The 19,309-nt window shown below is 40.6% G+C and overlaps 1 protein-coding gene across 12 annotated transcripts in view; it reads left to right on the top strand.

Moving 5' to 3' along the window:
* The window catches only part of BPTF (bromodomain PHD finger transcription factor), a 116,456-nt gene that overhangs the window by 43,922 nt on the left and 53,225 nt on the right, over nucleotides 1-19,309 (top strand). For all 12 annotated transcript variants that reach the window (XM_061615557.1, XM_061615567.1, XM_061615564.1 and 9 more), the window contains 9 exons: nucleotides 6,247-6,420; nucleotides 6,555-6,730; nucleotides 7,582-7,937; nucleotides 9,011-9,142; nucleotides 9,472-9,601; nucleotides 11,193-11,328; nucleotides 12,435-12,689; nucleotides 13,075-15,457; nucleotides 16,753-16,877. In XM_061615557.1, coding sequence (XP_061471541.1) covers nucleotides 6,247-6,420; nucleotides 6,555-6,730; nucleotides 7,582-7,937; nucleotides 9,011-9,142; nucleotides 9,472-9,601; nucleotides 11,193-11,328; nucleotides 12,435-12,689; nucleotides 13,075-15,457; nucleotides 16,753-16,877 — 3,867 coding nt within the window. The remainder of the gene's footprint in view (nucleotides 1-6,246; nucleotides 6,421-6,554; nucleotides 6,731-7,581; nucleotides 7,938-9,010; nucleotides 9,143-9,471; nucleotides 9,602-11,192; nucleotides 11,329-12,434; nucleotides 12,690-13,074; nucleotides 15,458-16,752; nucleotides 16,878-19,309) is intronic.

Here is a 19,309-nt window from a genome sequence, read left to right as displayed (position 1 = left end):
GAATTTTTATACTGTCTTTATTTTTAGAATCCCCCAAATGCATTGCCTGATACCCTGGTGTGGTGCATTGGGGAGGGGACAGTGGCAGTGAGAGCCTCTCTTGTACCAGAGCATGGCCCTATGCCACGTTGGGGACACTCAATGGTAGGAATATGTGAATTGTAGTGTCTGAGATTGCAAAGTGTGTGTATGAGCATGTTTGGCCAGTATCCAACAAAATAGTTTCATTAGCACAAGGACTTCTGCCTGAGCACTGGAACTACTCCTTCCTCTCCCCAAATCTCTGGAGGGTTGGAAGAACCTCCACAACAGTTTTAGGGATGCACGGGGAGAGGAGAAGGGAGGAAAATTCTGTTGCCCAGTCAGAAGTCTGTGCACTAATGGACTGTTTTGTTCATAATAAATAATTAAGTCAGTGTGTTTGATCTCATGCTTGTGATCCTTTTTGTCTTTGAGAATATCAGAACAAAACTCTACCTTGGCTAGCACCAGAGAAAAGAGAATTGTAACACGTACAACATAAAGTGTATAAACAGAAAAAGTATGATTGTATAGAAATGGCATTAATATATTATTTTATGTAATATGTAACAATCAGTTGGAAAGCTGTGTCCCCATGGTGCTCCACACTGCTGCTGTAGCTGTGAATACCACAGCGACGTGAACAGGCTGATTTCATGGACTTTTCTTACCCAATTAGCAATCCCAGCAGCTTGGTATGAACTTTTAAGGAGTAGTGCAGAAGCATATATTACCAAATTTTTCCAAGCTACACAGGAAGTGGATTGTGTCAAGAATGCCTGGATTGTAAGGTTGTTAACTAAAATGGTTGTGTGGCAAGGAATTGTGTGTGGGGGACTTCTTGCCTGAATTAGGGCCTCTGAGAGGCCATGAGACTGTCGGTTCTCACAGCTGAACTCAGTTGATGAGGCAGTGAGAAAGAACACCTGCTTATCAGCCTCAGGCTGGTACCTCAAGGCCACAGACCTGGGAAGGTTGAAGAAGCCCGTGACCAGTGGGTGTTAAAGCTCCAGAAGATTTTATAATCAGAAAGCCCCCTAATTGGTTAATTAATTCCTGGCTATTGCTAGGCTTTTCACCGTAAAAATAGAACTGTGATTCTGGGTCTTTGTTCCCCAATGTTTCTTGGTGCTACCTGATGTTGGGATTCCATCTTCCATCTGCTATCCAGGCTATACATCTCTGGGGAGATGTGGAACCATGAAGTTACTCTGCTGGTTTACCTATATTGTGTGAGTATAGATTAGGCTAGTGTGAGTATAGATTAGGCTAGACAGATTTGTTATTTTTTACCTGTGACTTGAACTCTGCCTTTTGTATTTTACCTAACTCTTGGGGTGTTTGGTTTAAGAAATTATTTTCCTGTTACATTTTTGCACTTATATTTTATGTTAATAAAGCTACCTCTTATTTCAGGGGAAAATTTGCTCTGAATCCAGCACCTTGGCCAGTTAGCCGCAGACTACCATATAGTGGGTATTTTGCCTTAAGGCTCTAGGACAAGGAGTGCGTTCTTGGCTGTTGACATTTGGAATCTTTGGCAGGTCTATTTCTGGCACTTTGGGTTTCCCCTTGGTCCAGAGTGGGTGACCAGGTTTCAGGGGTGGTGGCAGTCTATCTACCTTGCAGGGTTGTTGTTAGTTTAACTCATTCCTGGTAAGGGAGGCAGGGGTTGTGCCTGGCTGGGATCAGTTGCCCTAGGCTTGGGCGTTGACCCTGGTGGGAACTTGTGGGTTCTTGACATGGTGGCAGTGGTGGGATTTGAGGCCATAATTTTCTCCTGATGAACACACTGTTGAAATAAGTGCATTTGACTTCTGTCACAGTGGTTTGTTATTCTGGATAGCTAGGATGGTTAAGAGGTCCAAAGCAGCAGCTGAGGAAGCTGAGGCTGCTTTGAACAGTGAAGGCAGTTGCAGCTCTCCATTCCTGGAGCCAGGGCTAGGCTTGGAAGGAGAAGGGAGTGGAACTTTATAGCAGCTGGTGTCATCAGTTGGAGACGGAATGCAGGTGGGAGAGCCCTTGCAGTCTCATGCCTTGGAAGGTGGAGGTGCCGACAGTGGAGGGAGTCGACCATTGTCGGAGAATGCCTTGGAAAATTGGGCTGCTGGAATGCAGGACTTCATAATAATGCAAATGGAATTCATGAACTGGCAAATTAAGGCTATACAGAATTGGGGTCGTGAATGCGATCAGCTTGCCTGAGAGGAACATGCCCTAGAGGAACGCGCCAGGGAGGAGCATGAACGGGAGCAGAGATGGTGCCAAGGTAACTTTGAGAACATTAATAAAAAGCTATTCCCAGTTTTTCATCCTGGGGAGGACGTTCATGCTTATTTCCAGATTTTTGAACAGGCCTGCAAGGACCAAAGGCTGGACAGGCGCCATTGGATGTGTGTGTTGAGAACAGAGGCTACTGGAGGGTTGTGTGAGTTGATGTGCACTCTGTCCAGGGAGCAGGGTGATGATTATGATTTCTTTTATGGACTGATAGGTGAACATTTCACTTTGTCTGCAGAGGCATGTTGCCATAAGTTTGAGACTTTGCAGAGATGCACTAAAGAGAGTTTTTCAGCCCTAGCCTCACGCATGAGGACTTGTAGCTTGAAGCTGCAGGGGCAAGGACCCCGGGGCAGATGCATGATTTGTTTGCCATTTGTTTTACAAGTTGTTGCCTAGAGACTTGGCTGTCTTTGTCAGAGGCCAAGGACCCTCCGTGATGCTCATCTTGTGGCAGACCGATTAGCTGCTCACCGAGAACATGGTGGGGAGAGTCTGCGGCCACTGTCTTTCAAGAAGCTGGGTGTCTTCAAGGACAGCCAATCTGATAAAGGTCTGATAAAGGGAGCTGAGAGGAAGAAACAGCTGTGGACCCAGCCGAAAGAAGCTGGAGGGGAGGAATTTTCTCCTGTTACCCGGGCACCTTCTATACCCCAGCCAGGTGTGGTCTGTTTCTTCTGCAAGGGGGTCAGCCAGCAAAAGAGGGACTGCCCAAGTTGGCTAAAAGTAATACCAGTAATACCAGTAGAGTTCCTAAAGTTACTCCAGTCCGGTGAGATTCAGCTGAGCCAAGGGGACCAGAGCCTCCAGAAATTTCTGACTGATCATCTGAAGGAAGCTCATCTACTGAATGGACTTTTTCTGCACCCAGTTCGTTGGGTAGCAGCCCTACTTCACCTGCAGTTGTTTCTTTGGTTCCTAAGATGGAGAGCAGCGGGGAAAAGGCAGCCTTGTCCCAAAGAAATATTGCTATGAATTCAGTTTGGCTGGAAACAGCTGTGGGGGTTCAGACTCACCCCAGTGAAATAATATTTATGAACTGCACGTGTTGCAGGATGCATGGGTGACCCACTGCAGTTTGAGACTGTTTCTGGAGAACTGAAAAGTTGTGAGCAAACAGTAATGCTACAATTGAGCAGAGGCTCATTGCTTCTGAAGATTTACGAGCCAAAGATAACTTTCTTAGCAATGTAGCTATTAAGGCATTCCCCTTAACAACCAAAACCGGCACGGGAGGGGAAGAAGTTTGGCTGGGTGAAGAAGGAGAACCAAAAGAGACTTTTGGGTTTCCTGCTATTACCGAGATTTCTGTGGGGGTATGTAAGAAGGAAATTTTGAACCCTGAACTTGGAATTGTGTTGCCTTATGAAGCGGTGAAAGTATGTGTTACCGAGACCCTAAGTGATGTAGTTTCATCCGAAGATAGTCAGCCAGGGAGTGAGAGAGTGAATAACCTTCTTGTTGACACCACTGTGTTGGAAGAGACCAGCTTATCAGAGATAAGTCTGGTAATGTTGGAGAACCAAGAAAGTGTGGGCTCCGCTATACTGGACCTGGTAAGAAAAAACAAATTTATAACCTTAGGTGAGTCTGATGCTGCAAGCGTTAAGTTTGAGCCTCAGCAAAGCACTTCTGATGCTTGTGCAGAAGAGCTGCTCCAGCCACAAGGGGAAGTGGGGGAAGACCTGCCCCTCCTTAATGGACAGGCTGATGATATGCCTGTGTTAGAGACTACACCTCAGCCAGACTCTTCTTTGCCTGAAAAGTCAGCATTTGAATAGAGTTTTTGTGAGATTGTACTATCTGTGACTGAGTGGGCTGAGGTCTGGTTGCAGATGGTGAGGGGAAGAAAGCTTGAATCCCCTGGGAAAGACTGGATTGGACTTTGAATGGTTTTGAAAGTATCCTGAATGTGACACCCAGTGTCAGAGGAAGCTGATTGCTCTGATCCTATGCCACAACCAGAAAGGCTTGTGCCTAATTGCCTACCTGTTCAAGATCTGAGTGGCAGTGTGGCTTAGAGTTATATTGTACAGACAATGGGCAAGATTATTTTTTCTAGCCCAGGGCAAGGATTGTCTGTAGTTCAACTCCTTGACCGCATTAGGAGTGAGAATCTGTCCCTTGTGTCATCTGAACATGTCACCGCTTTATCAACAGAGACGTACACTGAAAGATTTTGGAAAGATTCTCTGAAGTCTGCTCCTGATGTGACTTGGGGACTGTATTTCTTTCAGTCTGATGTATGTAACAGATCTTGTGTTCCTCAGAAATTGAACCATGACTGTAATGTCATTGTTGATGTGTTATCCAATGCTGATGTCACCTGTAACTCTGATTGTAAACTTGCTTTGTCATTTCCCCCCGTCATTTATAAGGTTAATTTCATTGGAGGAGGTGGAAAGGTTAAACCTCCAGACAAAAAAGGTTTCTGTACAAATTTTGAGTGTTGTTCCTGATATTCTGCAACCCAGTGCTTTAGAAGCAGGGTTGAAAGTTGTTTTGCCAGCAAGGAAACTGAGCAAAGTGAATTCTGTTGTTTATCTAAGGGAAAAGATACTGTCTAAGAGAAACCAGGCCATTGTTCAAGAGAATGAGGCCTCTTTTAGTGATCAGAAGCTGCACAAAACATTTTTTAAGTTGGCTGTCCAAGAGACATAGTTCCATTGTAACTACTTTGGTTCTGTTGCTGTTTACAGCAAAAGTCAGACAAACATTTTTGCCACTCTTTTGATGAGAATGTTTTGCTCTGGATATGTCCCCTGACTGATCTTTGGAGGAAATGCCAGCCCAATTGAGTTCAGTGGTCTGAACAAATCCAACCGGTCTTTGATGCTTTAAAGTCCTTGTTAATTAACTACTGATTTTTCTGCACCTTTTGTTGTCCAAACTGATTCTTCAGATTTTGGAATTGAAGCTGCCTTGATGCAGGCTGACTCAGTTGGAGATTTGCACCCTATTGCTTATCTCAGTAAAATACCTTTTGCCCAAAGAGCATAATTTGGCTACTATTGAAAAGGAGTGCCTAGCAATTTGGTGGACCTTGAACCACCTACGTCCATATCTCTGGGGGCGGCATTTTCAGTTGCAGACTGATCATTCACCACTGTGCTGGCTCTCCAAGATGAAAAACTCCAAAAACCTTTGAGGTGGAGTTTAGCTTTGCAAGATTTTGATTTTACTGTCGTACACATCAAAGGGCGAGACAGTGTTGTTGCTGATAGTTTGTCTTGGGCCTATGCTCCAGATGATTGATTTTATGGCTTTGTTGACCTATGCTGTGAATGTTTGGGCTTGATTTTTGGATTGATCCACATTTTATCTTTTCTTAATTTTTAGTTTCTTTTCTAAATCTTTTTAGAACCTTTTTTGACGGGCATTTAATGGTCCTTTTTTCCTCTTTTAAGGTTTTCTCTTTTGAATCATTGCTTTTTATAGCTGGGGTGCATAAAAATATTTCTTTTTACTATTAAAGTGTTTTAAGGTGTCTTTATTGGTTTATTTTCTAACTTGTGTTTAGCTAACAATGAAACAGCGGTGGTAAGCCTCTGATGTCATCATCTTGAAGGGGGAATGTCTTCTTGAAGGCTTGGGAGTTGACCCCGGTAGGAACTTGCAAGTTCTTGACAGACTGGACTGTGAAAGACCAACCCAAATTGTGTTTGTATTTATACAAATTTGTAGAGCAGTACAATATCTCAGAGAGGAGGTCAGGTCTCCTTCTTCCCTGGTGCATTTACTAGAGCTGCCCAATTTCCCTGTTTTTTAAAGTTTGATAGAAATATCTGTTGGTGGCTATGGGTATGTTCTTAAACTGCAAGGTTTTTTGCATATTAGTGAATATATATGTGTGTGTGTGTGTGTTGATTTCAGGATTTTCATCTTGCATTTTAAAGTGCCCTTCAAGTCATACTATATACCTGAAATAGTTATTATCTTTCATAGATGAAACAACTAAGACAGTTCCTAGCCAGAGCATTGGTTCATCTGCTGAAGGACTCTCATCTGATCCAGAAAACAGCAGTAGCAATGAACTAAATTATATGCAGAGTGAATCTGTGAAGACTTCTGATGAAGGGGATAATATTGAAGGAGGATCCCAGAGCTCGGACGAGCTAGGTAAAAATAATGCAGTCTGTCATTAGGATAGCTGATTGCTATTCTTTAAACAGCACGCTTCAGAAATATCTATACCAATTTGCCTTTCTGTATATTTCCTTTTTAAATGGGTGGTTTGTTTTGTTTTTTGACAGGGGAGAAATCTAATGGTGAAAGAAGTGAATCTCCAAATACTGGAAGAGGCACCCCGGGTTCAACACGAATGGTCACCAGATTACGAAATCCAGATAGCAAGCTTAGCCAGTTGAAAAGCCAGCAAGTTGCTGCTGCTGCACATGAAGCAAATAAGCTATTTAAAGAAGGAAAAGAGGTTTGTGTTAATTTTGCAAGATTATTACTGTATAAGTACCCTTGTTCCGCAAAAACAAAATGAAGATTGTCACTCAGTGGCTTTTATTAGGAGATGGAAACTAATAGCACAATCTTATACATGACTATTCTTAAGACAGTTCTATTTATTTCAATGGAACCTGCTCCTGGGTGAGTGGGAATAAGGATCACAGCCTAACACCATCGATATTTGCACCAGAATTGCTTGATTCTTGTCTCCAGAATGCAAAATTATTGGTGGTATTAATGGAATATCAGTTTTATATTTGATGAAATTACTTTGTGTTTGGAATTTTTATAGATGGTTTTATTGTTTTTAGACTTTGTTGAATTCATTTTATTGTTTTTAGAGCTTATGTTTGTGTGTTCTGTTTTTATTTTGTACACCACTTTGAAGGCTTTAAGCGGTCTATAAATTGGTATTATAATAATAATAAACGATCATGAATCTACCTAGGTGGACCAACAATAAATTCATGGAAATGCGTGCTTAGAGCATATCTGAGTATATCATTGAAGAATGTTGGCACAACATGGGCAACTGGAATTAAGTGTACAAACTGGAATTAAGTGTAAAGTCTCTTTTTTTGAGCAAAACCGACACAATCCTGTGATACCTTGAAGTCTAAATTTATTATTGGCATAAGTTCTTACAGGCAGAGCCTATTTCATCAGTGCATGATTTTACAGGTTTAACAGATACAGTTGCTAATCCTCAACATTATAATTCCTAAAAATAATAGGATCTGAGCTCTTAACTACAGCACTAAAATCTAAACATGAAGAGGCTAATTTCTTTTTAATTGTGTGCATTTTTTTTATTTCAATAAGGTCCTTGTGGTTAATTCCCAAGGGGAAATCTCCCGATTGAACACCAAGAAAGAAATAGTGATGAAAGGAAACATCAGCAATTATTTCAAACTAGGCCAAGAAGGGAAATATCGTGTCTACCATAATCAATATGCCACTAACTCTTTTGCTTTGAACAAACATCAACATCGGGAAGATCATGACAAGAGGCGACACCTGTCTCACAAATTTTGTCTGAGTCCTGCTGGAGAGTTCAAATGGAATGGTTCTGTCCATGGGTCGAAGGTTCTTACAATATCCACTCTGAGGCTAACAATTATTCAACTGGAGAGCAACATCCCATCCTCATTCCTTCACCCCAACTGGGCTTCGCACAGGTGAAGACAATTTGTGATTTTTATCATATATATATAGTGGTTTTTTATTATTTACATTGGGCTAGATCCAAACTTGTTCCTGTGTGAACCAAAGGACTCTTTCCGTTTGCACAGGGAACTGGGATTCTTTGCCATGGGGCCCCCCGTGCCACATGCCCTTCGCTCCCTCGCCAGGCTCTGCATCAACAAGCCTCGCCCGCCCTCGCCACCTTGGCCCCAGCCCCTTCTTCCCTCAGCAGCAGCACCAGGAAGGGTGGGTGGGTGACAGTTTTCATTGATTGCTCATTCTCCAGTGGGCACCAGGACACCCCAAGTGGGTATTGTCTTCCTCTCCTGTTGCTTGAGGCAGGAAAGAGTTAACACTCCAATGGACTCTCACCTTAGCCCCTCTCATGGAATGTCAGTTTGTTTTCCTGCCTGGCTTAAGTAGTACTGTTTTCGCCTTGATCTTCAGTCTGGCTGTCTGATATCCTTACTTAGAATCCCAAATCTTTCCCTACTGGTTTTGATTGTTGTGTCTGAATTCCTTTCTGAGTGGTTTGTGTTTGAATGTTGTTTACAGTTTTTTCCAAATGAATTGTGTGCGTGTCTGAGCAACTACCAAGTGTCCGTTATGTCCATTGGTCAGTTTATTATCTGGAGGCTTTTCAAGGGACATACGCTGCTGCATTGGGAAGCAGGAATCTGCAAATATTGACGCTCTGCCTCCTTTCTCTACTGAGCAGAAGTGAGGATGCAACCCTGCGTTGCACTTTAACAAGAGGACACTTCTCTGCCCTGAGAAGTTTACAATAAAATTTGGCATGGGAAATGGAAGAAAGGAAGGGAAATGGAGCCATTGATTAACAGAGCAGCAGTGTGCATTTGTTTCACTTGCATGCTCTTAGGCTTTGTTACAGGCTTAATTAAAGTAGGGCATTGTGCCAAAGATTTCATGGAAAAAATGGGTTTTGAGAAGAGATGTTAAAGAAGAGAGGTAGAATTTTATTTTAAACTTGATTATGCTATTGATGCAATGTTTATCTTACTGTACATAATATATGTAAAACTTTTCTTATTTTTGTCATACATAGGTCTAATTGGATCAAAGCTGTCCAGATGTGTAGCAAACCTAGAGAATTTGCATTGGCTTTAGCTATATTAGAATGTGCAATTAAGCCAGTTGTCATGCTGCCAATCTGGAGGGAGTCCTTGGGGCACACCAGGTAAGATGTATTAATGTGTGTGAAACATAAGTCTACTGCTAAAATATGTGCAAGTACTGACAGTTCTAACACACATTAAAAAAACACCCAGAGAGGCACACTGAAAATTTACTTGCACTGTTTTCACAACATGTTTGCAAGTTTTTCATGGAAGTTAAATCATCTCTGTTAAACCAAGCAATGGCAAAGCTATTCTGAAAATTCTAGGAGAATTCTAGGGGTACTTTCCTCTAGTCTCCACTGCATTCAGTATTTGTTCAGCAATGTGCAGCCATTCATGTATTTGTACTATAACGCACCAAAAGGAATAACATGGATCTTGTGATTAGGTTACGTAGAATGACAGCTATTGAAAGAGAAGAAAAGGAAAAGGTGAAAAAAAAAGAAAGAAAACAAGAGGAGGAAGAAACCATGCAGCAAGCAACATGGGTTAAATATACATTTCCCATCAAGCACCAGGTACTGTTTTTGCATAGCAATCTTAACTAAATGTTTTTGGCAGATATTTGTTCCTCCTTAATTGAGTTTAAAAAGCAGTGTTTTTCGTTTTTTTTAGATGTAGATTAAATTGTACAGTAGCAGGGTAGATGAAAAGAGAGAACTTGAGTCTTGGGTTGTAACTGGATAACACTCCATGATGGATTGTAATCTTGCTCAGCTGATGGAAAACAGATTTCACTAAACATTTGATACTGTATGGGGCTGGTGGTTGGGATTTATATACAGTTCCATCTGTAAGGGAAATTTTAGACAGTTCAAGATCCCATATTACTTCACCTCAGAACATAATTTCCTTTTCTTCTCCATGACCAACCCCCCCCCAATATCCCCAGATATAGCAGCATTTTATCTATTAGCATTTATCCATCACATCAGTAGTCTATGGGGACCCCTTGTTAAGCCCCTCTAAATCCAGTCCTTAATAGCTGCTTAGGTGCACCTCAGGTCTTCTCCTGTGTGGAGATCAGGGTTCTGGGAATCCAGCTTGTCTTGGCAAATCTACATCCTCAAAAGTTTTATTTTTTCTCCTTTATTCGGCTAAATGTAGAACAGCATGGATGTTCAATGGGTAACTGAAAAAACCCACATAGCCAACCAGATTGGAATTTGAAAAATTACTTCTGCTTAGCATGTGGAAATATTAACAGTCAAAAAAATAACTGATAACTTGAATTTTATATTTGCAGATCTGAGCAAGGGGACAAATAAAAATGCTGGAATAAATGTATCCTTCTTCCCCCTTTTCTTTTAAGATGGAAAAGGACAGATAGGAACCTTGTGCATTTGAATCCTTCCTTGATTCCTTGCCATGTAAATAAACTCACAAAAGTTAACTAGTCTGCAAAAGTGTATGCTGTCCTGCTGGGGATTGGCGGAGGAGGAACAGACTTTCCTCTTGCAGCAGCCAGTTGCATTTCTGAACTGGGTTCTGCTGCCCTCCTCTGGCAACCCACTTAGTTTCTAAGCCCTCACCATCCTGCTCACTTACCTGCATATAGTTCCTTGTCATCTATGGTACCAGGATAGTAGTTAAATACAAGGCTTCCCTTTCTCATCTTCTTGCTGCAGCTGAAGGCCCAAGTAAAGGGATTACCTTGCATTTTTCTGTCTTTACCAGACTTGTCCCCTTTACCTACAGTAAGATCAGTAAATATTAGAATGCAAACATGGTTTGGGCTTCCAGACATACAGTGAGAAATTAATCCTCTTAATACTCAGATTCATAAATTAATTCTATCTTGCGTTGGGAATTTTGGGAGCTAGCTTGTAATAAATCTGCCCTCCACCCATTGGTCTTGCATTCTCTTCATTTTGCTATATAGGTTGTCCCCTTTCTGGATGAATTGCTGTGTTTGTCAGGGGCAGTTGTTCTAGTTGTGTGCCCAGTCCTTCCCCATGGATGGATGTGGCCAATTTGGATTGTAGCCTAAGTTTAAGTAGTTTTTTGCGGCATTTGTTGAAATGCCATCTTTTATTTGTGGATACTGCTGTAATTTTATGTAAGTTTTAAAAGTAACTATATTTAAAATGCATCCATTACATTTAACAGGTGTGGAAGCAAAAAGGAGAAGAATATAGAGTAACAGGATATGGTGGATGGATTTGGATCAGTAAAACCCATGTTCACAGATTTGTGCCTAGATTGCCAGGAAATACAAATGTCACTTACAGAAAATTGCTACCAGGTGAGTGTTGGAAATCTATGTTTTGAAATAAATTTTCATGTAAGTTTAACTTTTTCAATATTATTTCCAAATTACTTTTTCAATTTCCAATTACTTTTCAATACTATTTCCAAACTGCTCTATTGTGCTAACATTCTGTAACTGTATTATTTAGTGAAATATTGGGAACCTTTGGCTGCTGTTTACTCACAAAAATAGCTTAGTTTAGTAGTTACACATCTTCCAAGTGACTGTTGATGGAGGGAAGGCCTAGAGATGGTCTTTCAGCAGGAGGGGGCTGGAATATTCACATATTTCCCCTGTACCCTGTGAAAATCTGTTTTATAGGTTGGGGGCACCCTCTGATGGGGAAATTGCCCAGAATTACCTGTTCCCCTCCTTTCCCCAGCAAGAGCCTCTGCTGGATTTCAGTTGCTTCTGTGAACACAAGGGGCCCTTTTGTTTTGCAGAAGGGCAAACCTGGATCCAACCCATAGTTTTTAATACAATTTTCTAAAGTGATTGAATAGTTTACCATTTGTTGTCTTCACCTTTGTTTTATTCTGAATTAAATTTAGCCTTTAAAGAGGAGATTTGTATGTCTGGTAATTCATAAAAAAGTAAGTTTAAAATGTTGTTCTTCATTTGATGTTAATGAAGTAGAAACAACTGTCTAATTTTACTTAGATAGAAAAATGAAATGGAAATAGAGAATATAGCACTTCTGATATTCACATGCAACAATTAAGTCAAATGTAATTCAGCTTCTATTTAAGAAAAAAGCATTTCAGAAACAGATAGGAATCTCAAATACATTCACATGTTACTTCATACAGAATTTGTAAGTTCTGTGGATTTTAGAAGCGTGTTGCTGTTTTCTTTTTAGTTAGTCATTCCTGAGTTCAAAATACTGTGTGTAGGTGTGGGAAGCAATAAGTTTGAATACTCTTGTTACGCATTGTAACTTACTCCTACATTGAGCAGGGGGTTGGACTTGAAGGCTTTATAGGCCTCTTGCAACTCTACTATTCTCTGATTCTATTAGTCTCTTTAATGCACACTACCCTGAGAGTTTGAAAAGGTGGTGTAGAAATCCTATAAATAAAATGTGCCTTTTTTTAAACCAGCAAAAAATGATACTGCTGCCATCCCAGAAAAACAGCGTGAACTGGATAAAAGAAAAAATCCTGCAAAAGTAAAAACAGAGCATGTTTCTTTGAAAGAAAAAATAAAAAATTTCCGTGAGCCCCACAAGAAGGACCAAAAAGAAACTGAAAATTCCGAGACCACAAAGAGAGGCCGAACCAAGGCAGAAAATGAACTGCAGGAAGAAAAAGCTGAAATTAACGAACAGCTGGAAACATCAGATCATGCAAAAGAAGGTATTAGGCACTTAAGCCATATGGGGTGAGTGAGTATTTAGGCTTACATGGATTAATTCTGCTTAGCAGGGAGTATGTGTGTTTCTATAAATCTGAGAACAATCCAGGGGGAATTAAAAAAAATCTGAATCTGCGGATGTAAGGCACTTAAATTCCATTGACTCACCTACATACATATAGGAGCCACTTCCACTTGGTGTGATCCCACACAGTTGCGATATGTGTGTGAATGGAACCATGTGGATTGGGCCGATCAGGTGGGAAAGACCCATACAACATACTTGCAGTAGTTGGATGTTCTTACTCTCTAAATAACATGTAATCAGGCACAAGTGTGTATGTTAAATACCAAAATGTCTTATTGATTAAAAATTATTCTCCACAGAGAAGAAAGAAATTGGTGAAAATGATAGAGACTTCAAGGAAGAACCTATGGAGGTTGAAGAAGTGAAAGTGGATACCTCCACAAAACGCGAAGAAATCCCAATTAATGTGGATTTAATCAATGTTAGTGAGAGTTTTCACTTAAGGACATTTTACAAAAGAAAAGTAAAAACCTCAAAACTAGATGGCCTGCTTGAAAGAAGAGTAAAACAGTTTACACTGGAAGAAAAGCAGCGACTAGAAAGAATAAAGCTTAAAGCTAATGCTAACTCTTCAGGTTGTAAATCATTGAGTCCACAGGAAAATGAGGATCACTTACAGATAGCTAATGCAGGAGATAGAAAGCAGATAGATTCGACTCCCCCAAGCAGAATCAATATTTCAGATACAGTTAAAAGTGAAGATCCTGTTAAAGACCGTTTCTCATCTAGCAATCTCCAGTTTACCAAAACCAGTGAATCAATCCAGTCTTTGCCTTGCTTGAATAGACTTTTAGAGGGAGAAGCAGATGTAACTTCAGTTCAGTGTCCAGATTCTCAAAGTTTGGTGGCGAAGGATACTAATGAAAGTGCTCCTGAAGCCATGGATATGGATAAAATTAAAACGCAGAGTAAGGAGAGAGACATGGACAGTTTTATTATGGAGGACTCTAAACCAATAGAAAACAAAGAAACAAAATCATGTAGTATCCTAGAGGACGATGCAAAATGTTTAGAGCAAACAAATACAGAGTCTCAATGTGAAAATGTTATTCAGCCAATGGTAACTGAAAGCAGCTGTGAAGGAGATGCTTCATCTTCTACCAAGATAGGAAAGGAACCATTAACACCTGAAAAACAGGACTATGATTCTGTAGAAGCTTGTAGCTTAGAAGATCATCCCAGGCTGGTTTCTCTGCAACCAAATGATGTAAAAGAAAGTCCACTGAAAAACAGTGAAGGTGCATCTGGACCCAAAATTGCATTAAATCCTAAACAGACCCTTTTAGGCCTAAAATCACTACATAGTGAGCTCATTTCAGAAAAGGCATTTGAAGCCCAAATTCCTGACATGATTGGAGAAAATATTACTGATGAGGTGGTGAAGACGAAAATCACTGAGACAAATGGTGAAAAGCAAGATGAAGAGAAATTTATCCCGCCAAGTTCCATAAACAAATGCTTTGATCAGATTAAAAGTATTGCTGACAAAAATAATAATAAACATGGAGAATTGGATACCCAAACAGAAAAAGAAAAGCCGGCAGCATTTCAGATTAATGGAAAAGACACTGATTTTAAAGTATTACCTAATGAAGAGTGTTTAAAACGAGAGACCCTTGCACAAACAGAGAGCAGTATTGACTCTACAGTCAATAATATTAATAAAAGCAGTACTCTAGTTAAACCATTTTCTTCTAATGAATCGGTAAAACCATTTATGAATGGTGATATCGCAGTGGAAGATACAAATGATAATTTGGTCAGTGACTTGTGTGTACAGAGTTCTGTGGATACTGATGGTGATTCAAGAGAGAATGATTTACCTCAAGATAATATGTCTCAGTCTAATCAAAATACTGGAAGAAAGCAGTGTTCTGAAAAATCTAGTCTTGTGGATGATACAGCCATCCCAGCTCTACATTCCTGCAATGAGAACAACTTATATAGTGAAACAGAATGCATGGAAATTGAATCGTCTTGTGTTAAGAAAGCTGCCCCATCACCCGTAATTTCATGTGAGGATTCTAGCTTGAGTAATGACTTTGCTGATCAGAATGGATTACAAATGAACAACAAAACTGAAAACATAAATGGAGAAAATGCAGTAAAAAAAGCTGTTGTTACAGAAGTGACCACCACATCAACTGTTTCTACAGAATGCAAAACTATTTATAAAGTATCAGAGTTATCAGCCATGAAGGAAAACAAAGAAAGTGTGGTGTCATCTACTGAAAACTGTTCCGTATCCACTGTAACTACCACCACTACCACTGTAACAAAGCTTACCACTCCCACTACAGATAGCAATACTGATGTCATTTCTGTAAAGGAGCATAGTAAAACTGTGGTTACAACAACAGTGACTGATTGCTTGACTACTGCAGGAGGAACATTAGTGACTTCTATGACAGTCAGCAAGGAATATTCTACACGGGACAAAGTGAAGCTAATGAAATTTTCAAGGCCCAAAAAAACTCGCTCTGGAACAGCCTTGCCATCTTACCGGAAGTTTGTTACCAAAAGCAGTAAAAAGAGCATATTTGTTTTGCCCAATGATGACTTGAGGAAGCTAGCAAGAAAAGGAGGGATCAGAGAGGTTCCCTGTTTCAACTATACGGCTAAGCCTGCTTTGGATATTTGGCCATATCCATCCCCAAGACCAACTTTTGGTATCACTTGGAGGTACAGTGTTAACCCTTTAAAATAATCTGAGTAGGAGAATATTTCATTGTACAAACTGTTGCAGTATTATAATTAGCAGGAACATCTGGCACTATTTTAAGTGTTACCCTTCTAAATCTTAATCCCATGTTATTCCTCCTGCTTCCGTGCTGTATATTTTGTGTACAGTCAGAGCATAGGATTAGTATTGGAGGGGGGAAATGCATACTTGCCCTGCTGCTTGTGTACATCTGGCACTTCCTTCATCTGCCATGTGGAGAGGTGAAGATTTAGGGCAGTGGTGCATGTTTTGCATTGTAAGTGTCAAATGCGTTGAAGAAACACACCTTGGAGACACTAGAACCCTCCATATGGAAGTGTCCTAAAAGCTTGACCTGACCATTGTGATTTGAACCAGTTAAAATTTGATACTCTGTAAAAACAGATTGTCTAGGGTTATCTGCTACACAAAAGACTTAATATTGTAAGTTTGCCTTGATCTGTGCTTGTAATAGGCTTCTGTTTGACCACCCTCATTTTGTCAGTATTTAGTGAAAGAATTTTCAAAGTGAATGATCACGGTTCCTATTCTGCCTCTGGCCTTTTCTGTAGCTTTATCACAACTTGGTGATTTTCAGAAAGGCAGTATAAAATATAAAATAAATAATATTAGATACATTAGGACATCCAAATTCGATTGCTGTCCTTGAGTAAGGATTTCTTCACCCTTTCTTTCATGAACTTTTGTTTTTATTGACTAAGAACAATTTCTTTTTTCTGATCAGGGCATCACAGCACCACAATGCCTAGTATCTAGTAATTTATCCTGTTTGGTTTCAAATTGTCATTTGGTGTTCTCTGAAAATATTATTACCTTCTTTACAGTTCTCTATGTGAGTGTAGGTGAATATTGGGTGAAATCCAGTGGTGTCAATCTCTGTCAGCAAAAGGGATTTCTGTTTTGGGCAGTGAGACTTCCCCTTCCTCCCCCTCCCATTGGCTCCTACAATCTAGAGTGCTGGGAGTGGCTGCAAGGAAGTACGATCGGATGATGTTGGAAAAAGTTAGCCTTCTGTTCCAGAATTTATTTGGTTTGTTCTTAAAACTTGCATGTAGATTAGCAAGATTTAATATGTGATATCGCGTGCCTGTATAACAAGTACCACAGATTTATGTAATTTACATAAAAAATACCCTCCACTTTAACTATAAGTAAAAAAACCTTCGCTTTATCTCTGAGACCAATAGCATTTAGAAGAGATACTTTAAGAACTTGGAGGTGTGAATTATATGACTTCCTTTATGAATTTTTCTAGATATCGACTTCAAACCGTAAAATCTTTGGCAGGAGTTAGCCTTATGTTGAGGTTACTCTGGGCATGTCTAAAGTGGGATGATATGGCTTCCAAACCCCCACCTGGTGGAGGAACTACACGCACAGGTAGAATTTTAAGGAATACTTTAACTATTATTTAACTATTATTTCAAAACTTGTAACATGCTATATAAATTTGAGCCTTTTGAAGCAAAAGTTTGTTTTGGAGAAAGTGCTATCATGGATGGATCCATGATTATCATTATCCTTCATATGCACTAGACCCATTTCAAACTGGCTTCCAATTTGGCACTGAAATCTCCTTGGTTACTCTGATAAGCAATATTTGTGAGAGGAGAGGTTGGGGGGGGTATCTGAACACGTTGATTTTCCCATTGGATCATTTGTCTGGTATGGGAATTGGAGGCATTGTATTTCATTGACTCCATTCCTACCTGGCTATGTCTCAGAAGGTATATCCTATTTCTTTCAGGGATCTTCTTCCAGCTAATCTTACTGTGTGCATAGAAATGCATGGTAATGCAGTAGTTAGAAATGTTACTTAAGAGATTTCATGAACTTCACATAATTTTAAGGCTGAATTATGTGTCATAAAAAGAAAGATATTTATTAAGGAGGATATGTTCAGAAATGCTAATAATGTTGTATTGACTAGCATTGTGGGTTTCATTAAGTGGAACCAGGTATCCAAGGCACATTGAGGCCAGATTCAGGCATAACATTCAAAGACCAACAACTTACGGCTTGTATGCAACGTTGTTGTTGTTTATATATTTATTTATTAAATTTATATCCCGCCCTTCCTCCCAATAGGAGCCCAGGGTGGCAAACAAAAACATTCTAAAACATTGTAAAAACAGACATTAAAATATATTAAAACAAAACATATTTAAAAACATCTTTTTTTAAAAGCTTTAAAAATTCCTTAAAAAGCAATTGCAACACAGATGCAGACTGGGATAAGGTCAGTACTTAAAAGGCTTGTTGAAAGATGAAGATCTTCAGTAGGCACGAAAAAGATAACAGAGATGGAGCCTGTCTAATATTTAAGGGAAGGGAATTCCAAAGGGTAGGTGCCACTACGCTAAAAGTCCGCTTCCTATGTTGTGCGGAACGGACCTCCTGCAGAGCATACTGATCGACTGGGTATATAAGGGGTAAGATGATTTTTCAGATATTCTGGTCCCAAGCTGCATTAATGCTTTGTACACCAAAACTAGAACCTTGAGCTTAGCCTGGTAGCTAATGTGCAGCCAGTGCAATTCTTTCAAGCAGCTGGGTGACATGTTGGCGATACTCTGCTCCAGTGAGCAGTTGTACCGCCACATTTTTCACCAGCTGCAGCTTCTGGACCAACCTTAAGGGCAGCCACACATAGAGCACATTACAGTAATCCAACCTGGAGGTTACCAGTGCATGGACAGCAGTGGTCAGGCTATCTCCGTCCAGAAACGGCCGCAGCTCTCTTACCAGCCAAAGCTAGTAAAAGGCACTCCTAACCACTGAGATCACCTGGGCCTCTAGTGACAAAGCTGGATCCAGGAGCACCCCCAGACTACAAACCTGCTTTTTCAGAGGGAGTACAACCCCATCCAAAGCAGGCAACTGACCAGTTATCCGAACTCGGGAACCATCAACCCACAGCTCCTCCGTCTTGCTAGGATTCAGACTCAGTTTATTGGCCTTCATCCATCCCACCGTCAAGTCCAGACACCGGTCCAGGGCTTGCATGGCCTCTCCCGATTCAGATGCTACAGAGGAATAAAGCTGGGTATCATCAACGTACTGGTGACACCTCGTCCCAAATCTCCTGATGACGGCTCCCAAGGGCTTCATATAGATATTAAACAGCATGGGGGACAAGATGATACCCTGCAAACCACAGAGCACAACTGCCAGGGGACCGAAAGACAATCGCCCAATGCTATTCTCTGAAAACAACCCTAGAGGTGGGATCGGAACCACTGTAAAGCAGTGTCTCCAATATCCATCTCACCAAGTCGGCTCAGAAGGATACCATGGTCAATAGTATCATAAGCTGCCAAGACCCCAAGTAAGAATAATAGGATTGCACTCCCCTTGTTCTTCTCCCAATAAAGGTCAGGGTGACCAAGGCCGATTCAGTCCCATAACCCCCATCAGGGAGACCAGGCCTGCCATTAATACAAGGACTTCTGCCTGTGCAATGAGGTTTCCTTTTCCTCTGCCCCCCCATCTGCTCCAGAGTGTTGGGGGAGCCCCCAGAACAGATTTGGGAGGGAGCACAGGGGGTGTGCAATCAGAGAGAAAGGAAGTCCTGTTGCGTAATTGGAAGTTATTGTGCTAATGGGACAACTATATTGGATACAACCCTATAGTTCATTGGAATAGGAACAAGAAACAAGGTCATATGCTCCTTCTATCTGTGTCTGACTACGAAGGAGACTTCCAGCTTTATTAAACCACAGTTAGCCATGAGGTCTAAACTGGGAAATGTTTTAAGTACTCCCTACAAGCAAGGGTCAAAATGTGGTTTGCAGTGTTGGCTTACAGAACCC

The sequence above is a fragment of the Rhineura floridana genome, chromosome 3 (genome assembly GCF_030035675.1).
Source record: "Rhineura floridana isolate rRhiFlo1 chromosome 3, rRhiFlo1.hap2, whole genome shotgun sequence".
In the NCBI taxonomy this organism is placed as follows: domain Eukaryota; kingdom Metazoa; phylum Chordata; class Lepidosauria; order Squamata; family Rhineuridae; genus Rhineura; species Rhineura floridana.
The sequence above is the reverse complement of the archived record's forward strand: the minus strand, read 5'-3'. Positions and strand labels throughout refer to the sequence as shown.